General features: G+C 45.4%; 1 protein-coding gene across 1 annotated transcript in view; it reads left to right on the top strand.

Moving 5' to 3' along the window:
- ITGAE (integrin subunit alpha E) overlaps window positions 1-15814 on the top strand; it is a 265900-nt gene that overhangs the window by 146957 nt on the left and 103129 nt on the right. The window contains exons 11-13 of the mRNA XM_073565319.1: window positions 298-445; window positions 1720-1787; window positions 5316-5457. Coding sequence (XP_073421420.1) covers window positions 298-445; window positions 1720-1787; window positions 5316-5457 — 358 coding nt within the window. The remainder of the gene's footprint in view (window positions 1-297; window positions 446-1719; window positions 1788-5315; window positions 5458-15814) is intronic.

Below are 15814 nucleotides of genomic sequence, written 5' to 3'. Positions count from 1 at the left end.
AGTAGGTAGCGCCCACATATAGATCCTGGACCAATATGGCACTTTAAAATAAATAATAATTAATGCAGGATCAAACAATTTGCAGTAGGTGAGAGGACAGCTCAACCGCTAACTCCGCCATGATCTCTGCACAGATCACTGAACATTCCTAGGGCAGTCTCCCATGGAAATCAACAAGTCAATGTGACACCAGTTTCCTACAGTGCATTTTTGGCTCTCCTCTTTAAAACTTTATAAAATAAAATACAGAAATGTAAAATAAGAACATTAAATATTCTATGGTGTTGCTTATTACAGGTCGGTGATGCATTTAACAAAACAAATGCCTATAATGAGCTAAAACTTATCGCTACTGAAGAAAAGGACCACGTCATAAGAGTAGAAGACTACTCCAAACTGGATGGGCTAATTTCCTCCCTGCAGCAGAAGATGGCTAGAGTTGAAGGTAAAATTTGAAATGTAAAAATTACCTTAGTTAAAAGAATAGTGTCTTCTAGAGAAGAGAGCCGTGATGGATGCATCTGTGATTCTATAGATGGCTTTCAAAATGGGCTGCGAATTGTAGACAATGTGGTCCGAAGCACAAATTAATTTTCATCCTAAATGCCTATCTATTTAATGCCATAATAAAATCTATTTTTTAATATACTTTCATTAATTTTTTTTTTACAACATCCTTTTTGATGATGCTTCGTTTGAGAATCCCATTGCAAGCCTGGGATACCCAAACCAAGCGTCATCTGGCCACAGCCCCTGCCCCTCCCTGAAACAAAGCATCATCGTTGACCTTCATTTTAAGGGCTAGACTAATCCCTCCTTTTGTGCACAATAACAGTGCGCTCTCTTGCAGACTCAGATCAGTAATAACAAGCTGGCAACAGAGCGCACTGTGATGTCACTTGCAGGGGCGGCACTGGTCTGTGCCAGCAGGGTATTTGTCTTACATCGCACACTGGCATGCATTCTCAAACGAGGCGTCGTCAAAAAGGAACTTGTGAAAAAAAAGCAATTAGTGTAACTAATTAGGTAATAATAGGGAATATTTCATTAAAGTATATTAAAACATAGATTAGATTGTGGCATTAAATAGATGGGGATTTAGGATGAAAATTAATTTGATTTCGGACCACACCTTTAAAGGAATTGTGCATTACTAGGACAACCCCTTTCTTGAACTAAATGTTTAGCCCCTATGAAATAAAAAATCCTATACTCACTTTTGGTGCTTGCGCCATTCTAGCTGTGTCAGCATTCACGGTCCTGTGTCAGCACTCACAGTGGAATGACACGTGGTGCCTGGTGCCTAATCAGCGCTGGAGTCACTGTCTCCCGCTCCTGTCGAATTGAACATGAAGAGAAAATCTGGGATTAGCTGCAGCCTGGACGTCCTCTTCATGTTGAATTTGTCCAAAGGTGGGGACAGTGACGCCAGCGCTGATTGGGCACCGGGCACCACGTGTCATTCCACCGCATTACAGCCCTGTACTGCGAGTGCTGACACTGCTGGGGCTGCGCAAGCATCGGAGGTGAGTATAGGCTTTTTTATTTTATAGGGGCTAAACATTTAGTTCAAGAAGGGGTTGTCCTAGTAGTGGACAACTCCTTTAAGCCATATTGTGCATCCAATGTGAAATTTTCAACTTAGTTCACAATCCTCTTACTGTCCACATATCCTCCATGTGTATTCTTATACAAGGGTAAAACATTGCTTTTCTGCAGGAACTAAAGGTGATTCATTAGAATTTGACTTGGCTGAAGTTGGATTTTCGGCTCATTTAAAGGATAAGGTATGTGACTGAAGCCACCTGAGGAAGTGAGGAAGATCCGTCCGGCAGTCGATTTGCCTAGATTTTCCAATTCACCAGAATTTAGAGCAAAATTAGTTGATCACGTTTGTTACTATTTTCGTTAATCAAATGGAATCATTTTGCCCAATGAGTCTCAAATCAGGGCGCGTACACACTGATTTGTGAATCTCTTGTCTGAAATGGGGTAGATCAATTCATTCATCTTTAACTACTTCCCGCCACGACTATTTTCCATTTTTTTTTTTCATTTTTGTTGTTTTCCTCATCTCCTTCCAATAGCCATAGCTTTTTACGTTTTTCTGTCCACAAAGATTTATGAAGGGTTGTTTTTTGCAAGAAGAGTTGTACTTAGGAGTAACATTATTTTATTACCACATAATGCACTGGAAAACAGGAAAAAATCCAAGTGCGGTGAAATTGCAGAAAAAACCCGCAATTCTGATCTTTTGTTTGGGAAATTATTTTTACTGTGTAGCAAAAATGACCTGGCATCCTCATAAGGATGATTATGGTCATATCAAACTTGTCCAATTTTTTTTATTTTAAAAATGAAAAAAATCACAAATTGAAAAAAAAATATATATTTTTTTGTGTCGCCTGTAACGTTTTCATTTTTTCAGTAAATGGAGCCATGTAAGGGCTGATACTTTCAGGGGGGAATGCCACATTTTTACTGATACCATTTTGAGATAGATATTACATTTTGATTGATTGCTTCCTACAACCTTTTTTTCGGTATTGCAGCAACCAAAAAAATGCACCATTTTTGGCATTTTGAATTGTTTCCTGTTTACAGTGTTTTCTGAAATTTTTTTTTTCATATTTTTAAAAATTTTTTTAAAATCCTTTTTACTGTATTTAATAGTCGCCCTTGAAGCTGCGATCATCCGATCGCTTGCTATATATATAACAGTGCTTGAGGAGAAATCTTAATCAGGATAACAGGAGGATCGTAACGACAGACATAGGGGTCATCAGCAGACCTTTGATGACATGACAACTCATCGGCACCTCGCAATTATGTCATGGGCCCGCCAATTGGAGTGTGGAATGACGGGTGTCCCTGTCGGCGTGTAGTAAATCCTGCTGTCAGAGATTGACTGTGGGATTTAACAGGTTAATAGCTGTGGACAGAGATCCACTCCACCTGCAGCTGTTAAAGGTACACGATGGTTGAAGAAATCAGCCATCATGTGTAGGTAAAAATGCGGGCTCAAAGTGTGAGCCTGCATCATAGGCAAGGGCGCAAGAACAGATCAATCTAATATATAAAGCTCAATGTGAGTGTTGTGGTGTAATGACCACTGTGTCCACTAGGGGGCGCTGTGTGGATGTCCCAAGAGAACGGATGAGTGGCAGAATCCTGAAGGATAGTTATGTATCTCAAAGTGGGTGGCTTTGAGATGGAGACTTGTGTATGTGTGATCAGCAGTATCATTGCTGAGGTGTTGTTTCTAAGTGTAAGGGAGAAGTCTTCAGGTAACTAGAGAGATGGGCGGGTTCTGGTTACCTACAAATCCACCCAGGGGTGTGTCTGAAAACGCCTATAGTAAAAGGCTTTGTAAGTGTGTGAAGGACCTGTGATGAGGTCATAGCCATGTGACCCAGTGGGCGTGGCTACGGACCATATAAGGTGGCCAGGGTAGGTCACAAGGTGTGAATGCAGGGACCTGATTGGTCCAGTTTGGAAGGTCCCGTGAGGAGAAGGATCTCCTGGCTAACAGCCTGTGGAGCGGCTGTGTGTGTAATGGCGGCCAGCGTCTGAGAGTCAGCGATATGGGAACCCTGACGTGGGTGAGATAACCCTGGGGCTAAATAGCCTGTTTAATGGACGCTATGCGGTAATGTGAAGCTATATAATGGACGCTACGCTGTTGTATATTGCTGCTGTGGTTTATGATGGTGAATAAACCTCACGGACTGATATGGTTTTATGGAAAACCCATACCAGATGTGATTTATTTGCTGCCAAGCGAGTGTCCCCCAACCTTGAATGACAGCGCTACATCACAGTGTGTATGTATGTATGTATGTCCGGGAATGGCATCTGCACCGTCGTAGCTACAGCCACAAAATTTGGCATAGTCACACGTCTGGACCCCGAGAGCGTCATAGGCTATGTTGTGAGGCGAAATTTTAACCTTGCGCATTCCAATTCACCAAACATTTTTGCCCCTAGCTACATAATGGGGGAAAAAGTGAAAGGAAAAGTGTTGGAGGCAAATTGACAGCTGCCAGATGTGAACAAGGGGGAATTAAAGAATGAGAGCAATGGCGCCAAACAGTATATACCGTACAGTTGCTAAGGTGGGGCCCTGACATGGGATACTCACCACACACGGGGATATGAACACACACACAAAATGCGCCACACACTACCACGTGCTTCAACACATATACCACCCTCAGCACACATTTCACCACACATACACCAACCTCGCCACATAAAGTCGAAACACAAAAGTCGCCACTCAAAACTCGCCACGCTGTCCCAGAGCTGTTTAAAAGATGAAAAATGAGCTGTGATTGGTTGATATCAGCAACAGTTTTCTTTGTAGACAGTTGTGGTAACTGAGGCCTATTATTCTTATCATTTCTATGGTGTTATCGTCCTTCTGTAACGCTGGAAATAACACAATTTATTACTGTGCCAACACAGACCACCCTCTGACACAGACTGCAGGGGAAGCCCAGTATCACACAGGATAGGATTAGATACATAGCTCAGCAGTCAGTATCACACAGGAGAGGATTAGATGCGCAGCTCAGCAGTCAGTATCACACAGGATAGGATTAGATACGCAGCTTAGCCCAAAGTATCACACAGAATAGGATTAGATACACGGCTCAGCAGTCAGTATCACACAGGATAGGATTAGATGCACGTTGTTTATGTGCAATATAATCATTATAATTTTTTATAACTAACCACAGTTGGTTACTATGCCCAGGCAATGCCGGGCTCTTCAGCTAGTAAACTATAAAGTTGAAAATCCTTCTATTATAGACAATGGAATGGATTTTTAATACGAGAAGGTTGCAAAATTGCTCGTTTTGCAAGCACTTGGTAAGTTTACAGAAACAGAAAGAGGATGATGCTATCTCACCGTTAAAGTGCGTTGAAGTCCAGCGTGCACGGAACCACGAGCCGACTACTCGTGTTGGCAGATGCAGAAAGAGAAGAAAAGTTCTAGCTTCTGGTAAAATTTCAAAAAATGATTCCATTAAAATAGATTAAAAGTAGTGGACGGGATGGTCAGCAAGCTTGACAAAGAACAACTGTGTTCGAAACGCGTCCCTTGCTGACCATCCTGTCCAATACTTTTAATGTATTTTGACGGAATAAAGATCATTTTTTAAAATTTTACCAGAAGCTGGAACTTTTCTTCTCTTTCTGCACTTGGTAAGTTTACCCTTTAACTTGAGACACAACCATTTAGACAGCCTGATTAATCAAAAATGTATATTTTCAAACAATGTGATATAACTTCCATGTTATCTGTGCAGAATACGTTGGTGCTTGGAGCAGTTGGTGCCTTTGATTGGTCGGGAGGTTTGATGGTGTATTTCACAGATTCAAAGCCACATAAAGTCAGATTTCTGAATGAGTCCTTTGATTTGAGCAAAAAAGTAGACTACAGCTACTTGGGTAAGTGCTAACATTTAATGTTTTGTTTTTTTAACATAGATTATATCACGAAGACAACTTATATTTGGAGATACAAATCATATTTGAACTGAAAAAAATCGAGAGTCCATATTTCTCTTGCAGTTGTGCTAAATTTGCATGCTATGAAGTATGGTAATTATTTTTTGTTCTGCCACTTCACAAAGGTGACATTTAGAACCCAATGATTATTGGGGATTAAATATTTTTGTGAACTGTATGGTTGAATAAAACACTATGACACTCCATTGTATGCATTCTTGGTGGAACGAGAAGTATACACAGTAAAGGATTGTTTTGGGTGCCATTGAGAAGGGGAGCATAAATATTTTTATCTATGACCCCTTCACGCGTCCGTGTTTCTTGTACTTGTGATGTCCGTTTTCACACGTCCTTGATTGACGTACACACAAACAGCCATTTTAATTTATGGGGCTGCACACATGTCCTTATTCTCACATGGACCATCTGTCTGTCTTACCCACACGTAGACATGTCCTTTTTTTTCTGGCAGCACAAATGATAATTAGAGTTGAGCGACTTTTGTTTTTTTAGGGTCGAGTTTCGTTTCGTGAAACCCGACTTTTCCAAAAGTCGGGTCGAGCAAGATCGGCCGATTATAGGGAAAAGTCGGGGTCGTCCCGAAACACGAAACCCAATGTAAGTCAATGGGGAATAAAAGTCGGCAGTGAGAGGAGGACAGGAAACACACCTACAGTGCCCATTTGAATGCCAAAAGCATCAATTCTTCTTACTTAAGCTTGTCAACCTTAATTAACTTCATAATACAAGTTACGCACTGAAAAATGGGGGTTATTTGGCTAAAGTTGTGGGGGGGTAGGGCTGGCTCCAGGTTTTCATGTGCCCTGGGCGAAAGAGCGCCCCTTTAACACATACCACAACTCATCATGCTCCGATACGGCAGAGAAATAGCGGTACAGTACAATGAAAAATACTTCACTTTTTACATCTCATGACGAGGCCCATCTATTTCTCCATACAGAATCATTGGTCCCATATAATGTTTGAAACAGTATATGATGAGCTCCACATAATGCTACAGTATATGTTGGTCCCCATGGATGAAGCTCCACTGTCTTATGGGCCCAAATAATGCTCCAAACATAATGGGCCCCATTTCTAATGCTCTAGTGTATAATGGGCCCTGTAAATGCTGCTCCAGTGTCTGATGTCCACCTTTGGAATGTTCCAGTGTATGGTGGGCCCCATCTATCATTCTCCAGAGTATAGTGCTCCCCAAAAATTGCTGTCCCAACATTGAAAACAATCAAATAAGTCTCCTCGCTAGGGAATCCCTGTACTAGTCTGGACTCCTCGTCGTCCCCATCTTCCATCTCACTGCACAGTATTTCAACCTTGCAAGTGCTGTGATCCTGAGCAAGCAGGGGGGGCCCACTCGTTGGCGACAGCACTGGCACAGGGCCCCTGATAGTACGGTGGTGTGTCTGATGGCGGGTGGGCCGAACCTGCACTTTCATCTGCAGCTTCCTCTTTGTCACCGTGTAAGATGGAACTGTATATGGGAAGGGTAACCTGAGTTTCATCAGGGTCAGATTCAGGCCGTGTAGCGTGCGAGGGGAATGTAGTGGTCTGGGTCAATGTACCAGCAGATTCATCGAGCAGTGGCTGGGCATCAGTGCACTTGTGTCGCCCCCAGGAGTACGGTCGCCACAGTGGCATTACCTTCCTCCTAGGGAGTGTGATGTCATGCTTGGGAGCAACGAAGGATCTCTCTAGCAGGTTAACTGATTGGGCGGCGTTATTCCCACTAGTCATGACCCTCCAAACAGCGTTCATGAAGGCAAAGTGTTTGTTTTACGTGGGCAGTATGGTTGCAAAGCTGAACCTTAAAGGAATGTCCAGAAGGGCACCACCAGGAGTGGAGCCTACGGTTAAATTCGACTCCACCTGGGAAACCTCAACCATGCCAGCTACAGAACAGATGCACACATTGCAAGCTTAATTCCATTAACGAACGAGACTCCGTCATGCCCCGCGGTCCGAGTCCGGCTTACTAAAGGGACACGTGAGGCTCTGGCACATGAGATTGGCCAATAACTGGTGTGTCATGCCCTTACATGTCCGTGGCTGCATGTGCACTACACTGAAAAGGCCAGCGTTTGTCGCTTACAGGTGCAGATAACCCGCTGAACAACGTTAGTGATGGGGATCACTGATTACAATTATTACCCGCGAACGATGATTTCCCAGTAAGTGCAGGTCAACCGCAGTTCCGGAATTAGGCCTAACCGTCATTCCTGAAAAAATGAAAAACTTACGTGTGCAAACCACTGGTGCTGTAGCTTGCTTAACAGCTCGCCAGCCGTTCTCAAGCCCAGTATGGATTAAACGTGATGGCAAAAAGGTGAAAAAGGGTACCGTATCCAAGGATAACACGTATGAGTAGAGCGTACACATTCAAAATATTTGTCTATACATCAGGAGGCAGGCTCAGACGGTGTTAGGCCCAGTATGGCTTGCACGTGATTGCACAAAGGTGAGAAAGGGTACCGTATCCCAGGATAACATGTATGGATAGCGTACACATTCAAAATATATGTCTATACATCAGGAGGCAGGCTCAGACGGTGTTAGGCCCAGTATGGCTTGCACGTGATTGCACAAAGGTTAGAAAGGGTACCGTATCCCCGGATAACATGTATGGATAGCGTACACATTCAAAATATATGTCTATACATCAGGAGGCAGGCTCAGACGGTGTCAGGCACAGTATGGATTTGACGGCCCAGACTACACAGCGGAGGAGCAGGGAGAGGTGAAGATTGCAAATGCTGGGGCCCTGCCCAAGCAAGGGGGGCCCACTCGTGGGCGTCGGTACTGGCACTGGGCCCCTCATAGTACGGCGGTGTGTCTGACGGCGGGTGTGCACCACCACCGTCAGAGACACTTGATTGCACTATGAGGGACCCTGTGCCAGTGCCCGCGCCCAAGAGTCGGCCTACCCACCTGTCCAGGGCAACGGCACTCGCACGGTGTCGTGCGCTAGGTGGTGACCCCGGCCATGGGGGGGGGAGGCAGCACAGTTAGGGAGTTTTAGAAAGTGGCATATGTTGATGTTGGACATTCAGCTGATGCAAAAGGCGAAATAGGTCAAGTCCCAGGAAGAGGTGGACCAAAGCAAGCCATTTTTCTGTCACCCTATGTGTCATCAGGGGAAGGTGGGACAAAATCCTTGGAAACCCATGCATGGTTCATTTTAATGAAGGTTAGATCATCCACATTTTGGGTTGACAGACGGGTCCTTTTTTCTGTCAGGATTGATCCAGCTGCACTGAAGACTCTTTCCGATAGCACACTTGCAGCTGGGCAAGCGAGCTCCTGTAAGGCATATTGTGCCAATTCAGGCCAGGTGTCCAGTTTAGCGGCCCAATAGTCAAAGGGGAATGACCTGTGTGGGAGAACATCGATATGGGAGGAAAAGTAGTTTGTAACCATAGTTGACAACTGCTGTCTCCTGTCACTTTCCATCGATGCAGTATTACCAGTTGTGTGAGCGGTACGTGAAAAATCAGTCCACAACATTGTCATGAAACCCCTGTCTCCAACGCCACTTCTGCTGTGTGCACCATGAACACCTCTGCCAAGCTGCCCCCGGCCCGCACGGCTCGTGTGAGAACCATCACCGCTGCTGTGTGCTGGGAATGCCTCAAGCAACCGATTTACCAGAGTTGCTTGTTTATTAGCCAATATTAGGTCAAGGTTCTCCTGTGGCATGATGTTTTGTAATTTGCCTTTATAGCGTGGATCCAGGATGCTGGCCAACCAGTAGTCGTCATCGTTCATCATTTTGGCAATGCGGGGGTCCCTTTTTAGGATCTGCAAGGCATAATCTGACATGTGGGCCAATGTTCCCGGTGTCAATGATGCACTGTGAGTGCTGGGTGGAGGAGCACTTTCTGGCAAATCCACATCCCTCCAGTCACGCACAAACCCTGTACCAGACCTTGCCACGCCAACATTTTCACTTGCCCCACGAGATGCATCCTCCTCCCCTAAGTAATCATCCCCATCATCATCCTCCTCCTCCTCCTCCACCTCGTCCAGGAGAGGTCCCTGAGCAGACAATGGCTGAATGTCATCAAGGATTCCCTCCTCCTCTTCCTCCTCATCAACATTGGCTGCAGACGCCTGCTCCTTAAGGTGCGTCAAAGTTTGCATGAGCAGACGCATAAGTGGGATGCTCATGCTTAGGATGGCGTCGTCTGCGCTTACCAGCTGTGTGCATTCCTCAAAACACTGAAGGACTTTACAGAGGTCTTTCAGCTTCGACCACTGCACACCTGTCAACTCCATGTCTGCTCTCAAAGTGCCTGGCCGTGTATCCTCCCACAAATGCATTATGGCCTGCCTCTGCTCGCACAGCCGCTCCACCATGTGCAGGGTGGAGTTCCACCTTGTTGCAATGTCGATAATGAGGCGGTGGTTGGGAAGGTGGAGCAATCGCTGCAGCTTCTGCATACGAACGGAGTGTACAGGCGACCGGCGGATGTGCGCGCACAGTCTTCGCACCTTCTGGAGCAGGGCTGTTAACTCTGGATAATTTTTGAGGAAGCACTGCACCACCAGGTTCAAGGTGTGAGCCAAGCAAGGTATGTGGCTGAGTTTTGAAAGGGCTATGGCTGCCACAAAATTACGGCCGTTATCACTAACTACCTTGCCTGCCTCAAGATGTACACTGCCCAGCCATGACTCAGTTTGTCGCTTCAAGTACTCGGCCAGCACCTCGGCGGTGTGTCTGTCGCCCAAACACATCATCTGCAACACAGCCTGCTGACGCTTTCCACTAGCTGCTCGATAGGGGGACACCTCGTGTGCAACAGTGGCAGCTGCAGATGGAGTGCTCGTACGACTGCGCTCTGTGGACGAGCTTTCGCTTCTGGAGGAGGAGGAGGGTCGAACGCCTACAGCCAACTGTTTCCTATACCGTGGGCTAGGCAGCACTGTCCCACCACCGCTGTCCCCTGTGGACCCTGCATCCACGTTAACCCAGTGCGCAGTGATGGACACGTAACGGCCCTGGCCATGCCGACTGGACCATGCATCAGTTGTGAGGTGCACCTTTCCACTCACTGACTGCTTGAGTGCATGGACAATGCGGTCTTTTACATGATGGTGGAGGGCTGGGATGGCTTTGCGAGAGAAGAAGTGGCGACTGGGTAGGTCATAGCGTGGTACTGCATAGGCCATGAGTTCGCGGAAAGCTGCGCTTTCCACCAACCGATAGGGCATCATCTCAAACGAGATTAGTTTGGCAATGTGGGCGTTCAAACCCAGTGTACGCGGATGAGAGACTGAGTACTTTCTTGACCTACTCATAGTGTCTGGGAGGGTGAGCTGGACTTGAGAGCTGCATATGGTGGAAGTAGCGGTGGACAGGGCGGACTGAGAGAGGGTTGATGATGGTGATAGAACACCAACTCCTTCTGATGGCCTAGATTCAGTATTTCGTTGATATAACAGTGGGATTCCCTGACTGCTGTGGCCTTGCAACCACACCTAAACATTTGCTGCTGTGCTAACCGGTGGGCTTAAAGTGGGGGAAACAATGTAGCGTTGTTGACTACCTTCTTTGTGATCAGTTGCACATGTGGCACTTGAGGTTTGGTGTTGTGTCCACGCTTGCAAGTGCATGGTGGTTAAATGTCTAAGCATGCAACTGGTATTCAAATTTTTCAGATTTTTCCCTCAGCTAAAGGTCTTTGCGCACTTCTTACAGATAACCTTTGCCTGATCATGAGGATTTTGTTCAAAAAAGTGCCACACTGCACTCTTGCTACTTTGGCAGACATTTTGCGGCCTAGCACACTGTGATCTTTTGACCGTCTGGACAAGCTGTCCAGCAACTCTTTTGATTTTTGGAACCTGTCTTTGGAGTGCTCCGGGCCTGCCAGATAACAGCTGTTACGATGTCGATGTCTGCTGTGGATGCTCCTCCTCATCTGAGCTATTGGAAGCAGCACCCTCTTCCCCAATGGATGCCAATCTGGGTCAACAACTGGGTCATCCATCACCTCCTCTTCAATGTCATGTGCACCTTCCTCTGTCACCGTGTATGGTGGTATAGTGTGCGGGAAGGGGCACCTGAGTCTCATCAGGGTCAGAATCTGGCTCTGTACACTGCGAGGACAATGTAGTGCTCTGAGTGAATGTACCAGCAGAATCATCTATCAGCGGCTGTGCATCAGTGCACTCCATGTCAGATTCATCTTGGCCTGGGTAATTCACCATTTCACTTGATAATCCAGGCATGGTATGTGAAAACAGCTCCATGGAGTAATCAGTAGTATGGCCTGCGTCATCCTTCAATCTTGGTTGGGGTGAAGGACACAAGGAAAGGTGTGGTTCATGAACATGAGCCTCCAATGACGACTCAGTGCTTTTATTTTTTACAACTTCAGAAGAGGAGGCGATAGAGCTGGAGGCTGAGTCAGCAATGTAAGACAAAACTTTTTCCTGAAGCTCTGGCTTTAAAAGCGGTTTGCCAACTCCTAGAAAACTAAGCCTTCGAGGCCTTGTGGAGCCAGACGATGATGCAGGCTCAACACCTCCTGCATTCGGTCCTATTTTGCTTTTGCCACTACCATCAGATCCACCACCAACACCATCATTACCAGCTGCCAACCCCCACCCAATTCCACGGCCTCTTCCACGAGCCTTCCTCATTTTTGGTAGAAATGTAGACAAAATCCAACAAACTATATAGTAATGTAAAACAAGGTACAAGGTGTCTATAGGACAGGGGAGATTTTGAATTTCTGCAGACACTTGTGGACACTGGACACTTTTGGATTGTGTGAGGCCCACTGAATATCAGAGCGCTATGTCACAGGCTCGATGGCACAGGTGTGAAAAAAGTGACTACAGGATAAGGGAGATTTTGAATTTCTGCAGACACTAGTGGACACTTTTGGATTGTGTGAGGCCCACTGAATATCAGAGCGCTATGTCACAGGCTCGATGGCACAGGTGTGAAAAAAGTGACTACAGGATAAGGGAGATTTTGAATTTCTGCAGACACTAGTGGACACTGGACACTTTTGGATTGTGTGAGGCTCACTGAATATCAGAGCGCTATGTCACAGGCTCGATGGCACAGGTGTGAAAAAAGTGACTACAGGATAAGGGAGATTTTGAATTTCTGCACACACTAGTGGACACTGGACACTTTTGGATTGTGTGAGGCCCACTGACGCTGTATGGTGTGAAAAAATGCACGCTCAGTACCTCAGCAGGACAAAAAGAAAAATTGGGATTGCTTTTAAAAAAGCAGTTTGCAGAGCAGTGGGTAAACAGCAATGCAGCTGTCAGGAAGCCTTAGAAGGCAGCCTAACAACCAACACCGCTGATCCACCACAATATAGCCTCCCCTTGCACTGCACACACAGTGACTGGTGTGTTGTACAGGCAAAATCGCTAGCAGCAGAAGCAGTTTTTTTTTCTTCTTCCCTGCCTAACGCTCTCCCTACAGAATCAGCAACCTCTCCCTATGCTAAGATCGGCAGAAATAAGATGGCGGTCGGCGTGCACGCCCTTTTATAACCCCTGTGACGCCCACCAAAGCAAGCCAATCACTTGCATGCCCTTCTGAAAGATGGTGGTGACCCCTGTCTATGTCATCACGTTGCCCACAGTGTCCGTGGATCCTGATTGGCTGAAAAAGAGCGCAAAACAAACTTTTGAAACGCGACTTTGGCGCGTAAGTCGCCGACCTCGTGGCCGACCTCATCCTAGGGTCGGGTTTTGTTTCATGAAACCCGACTTTTGAAATGTTTCGACCTGTTTCGCTCAACTCTAATGATAATACATCACGCACACAGATGACATACATGTGAAATCCCTGTGTCACATACTGGAATGAAATGCACAATAAAAATTAAAGATTTTCATATGATTTGCAAAGCGAGCTAGCTAGATATCTGTAAGATATGTAATTTGTGCCTTGCATGTGTAGCTTACTCTATATGTATTAACCTAATAAATAAATACATTTTTGCTAACTAGCAAAGGTAAAGCAGACAGCTGTGAGCTGATATTATCAAGCTGGGAAGGTCCATCTGTGACAAGGTCAGCTTACGCTGAGTCGTTTTCTTTAGAGTGGACCATCTGGGTCGTGGCACCCACCCACCTAGGGCGAGACCACCCCCTATACAGGGAGTGTCAGGGGCAAGACCAAGGGGGTGAGCCACCATGACTGCTGGCACCAGACGGCCGGCTCAAGTAGACACTAGGTATGAGTGTCTGATGACAAGGACGTGCAGGAAACAAGACAAGACACAAGTTCAAGGTATCTTCATTAAGGCAAATTCAGGATAACATTCAGTGCAAAAACGTGATAACATGCAAACACGGCAAGGTGCGTGCGTGGCACGCCAAGGTCCATGGAATAGTACGTGCTAGAAGGCAAGCCCGGTTACCGGCAAGGACACGATGGCATCGGACTACAGACAGCTGGCAGGGATCAGGGCATCAGGCTGTAGACTTCATGCTTACGATCTCTGGCAGTGATGGCAGGTTCCGGGATTCCAAGCAGGCAAACCAGGGTACAATGTGTTCTGGTGTTTTGAAATTAGATATCCATCTATCTATTTATCTATCAAGTAGAAGAAAAATTGAGGCTTCATACCAACTTGCAAAGGTTAAAAAGTGCTATTTAACAACCCATAATGATGACGTTTCAGTTCAAAATTCAGAACCTTTCTCATTCTTTCTCTTCTATTATATTGAAGGTTTAGTATTTGCCTGAGAGGCACAGTACCTGAATGTATTCCTAGCTCTGCTTTTGTTTTTCTGTCTGTCTGTCTGTCTATCTATCTAGGGTCTTTGCAAAGTTTGCAAACCTTTACACATAAAAATCATTATTTTCTGCAAGGCATTTTGTTCCGGTATGTATCACATGGACAGCATACAGACAGCATACAGATGACGCACACATATGCAAGTATGTCACATGGACATGCAACACAGATACCACTGGTACTGTTTTTTCCAGCACTGGTATCATCAGGACGTGTAAAGTTGGCCTTTATTTCACTTTTTTATCAATTTGTATAATATAACACTAAGATTGGGGTTGAACGGTACAATTGGCAATGATTGCATGAAAGATTTACTGTCTTGTCAGCTATCGTGCTGAGCTTTAAGGACCATGGGTGATGTGTTGCACTCTGAAAGCACTATCTGAAGCACCAAGAAATCTAGTCCTACCCATGATTTGAACAGAGCTTGTCCCACCCCTACATTAAACAAAGTTTGTCCCACCCAAGAATTGGATTAAGCTTGGGCCACCTCTGCTTTTAAATTGTGAGCTTCAGACCATGGACTATATACTCTTTGGACCAACTGCTTTGTAGTTTCCATCTGAAGTTAAACTAGGACATTGGAAAAAAAAACTGATGGGAAACTGATTCCACTGTTTTCAATGTTAATGTTCTAACCTGTCTAGGGCATCAGTTGTGCTGGACATGTCTAGGTGCCAACTCCAGGGCTGGATCACAACTCTTTGTATCCATTTTGTCAGTAGTTATGAACAGCTAAGGCTCAAAAATGGATCCTAATGTAGCTGATATGCAGTATGTGAACCCAGCCTTACTATGCCATAAAATATCTTGTTAGCCTGGCCTATTAGATGTTCATTTTTTAAGGATATGTTCTGTCTATTATCTTATTGTGACTATCAATAGTAATGGACGTCTAATTCATGAAGAGGCATTGAAAGATATTAATTGATAACGTAACTTTTAGGCCGGGGTCAGACTTGTGACAAACTCGCACGAGTCTCGCATCTCAATACCTGGCACTGCCGCCAGCACTCGAGGCCGGAGTGTGCGGCTGCCGGGTATTGAGATGCGATTTCTCGCAAGTCTTGCCCCGGCCTAAAAGTTAACCTGTCAACAACTTTTACACACCCAAACAATTTATTTGAGTGTAGCCCTTCTAAAGATAAGCCATTCGGTCCCCTTCTGACTCCAAAGTCATCCTTCAGCAACGAGAAATCGTATTTTGAAGTTCAGTCTTGAAATGCACTGGGACTTGACGATGCACTTACAGCTCATCAGCCTCCGCTGCATTCCCCAACTAGTAGCATTTTGCCCAGGCGACTTGATGGGTTAGTGGCCATGACCTGTCAATCAGCCAAGGGAGAGTGCTGCCAGTTCGGTAGTACAGCGGAGGCTGAGATGCTGTCATGTATTTCCAGACACAAATTAAAAAATGCCATTTTTCATAGCTAGTACTGTACCTTATGATTACATAGAGATTGTCTAGCTGACCTTTTAATGGATGACAGGTGTATAAATTA

Source organism: Dendrobates tinctorius, unplaced genomic scaffold (genome assembly GCF_039654945.1).
Source record: "Dendrobates tinctorius isolate UK_male_01 unplaced genomic scaffold, ASM3965494v1 ptg000016l, whole genome shotgun sequence".
In the NCBI taxonomy this organism is placed as follows: domain Eukaryota; kingdom Metazoa; phylum Chordata; class Amphibia; order Anura; family Dendrobatidae; genus Dendrobates; species Dendrobates tinctorius.
This window is presented reverse-complemented; position numbering and strand designations above follow the sequence as displayed.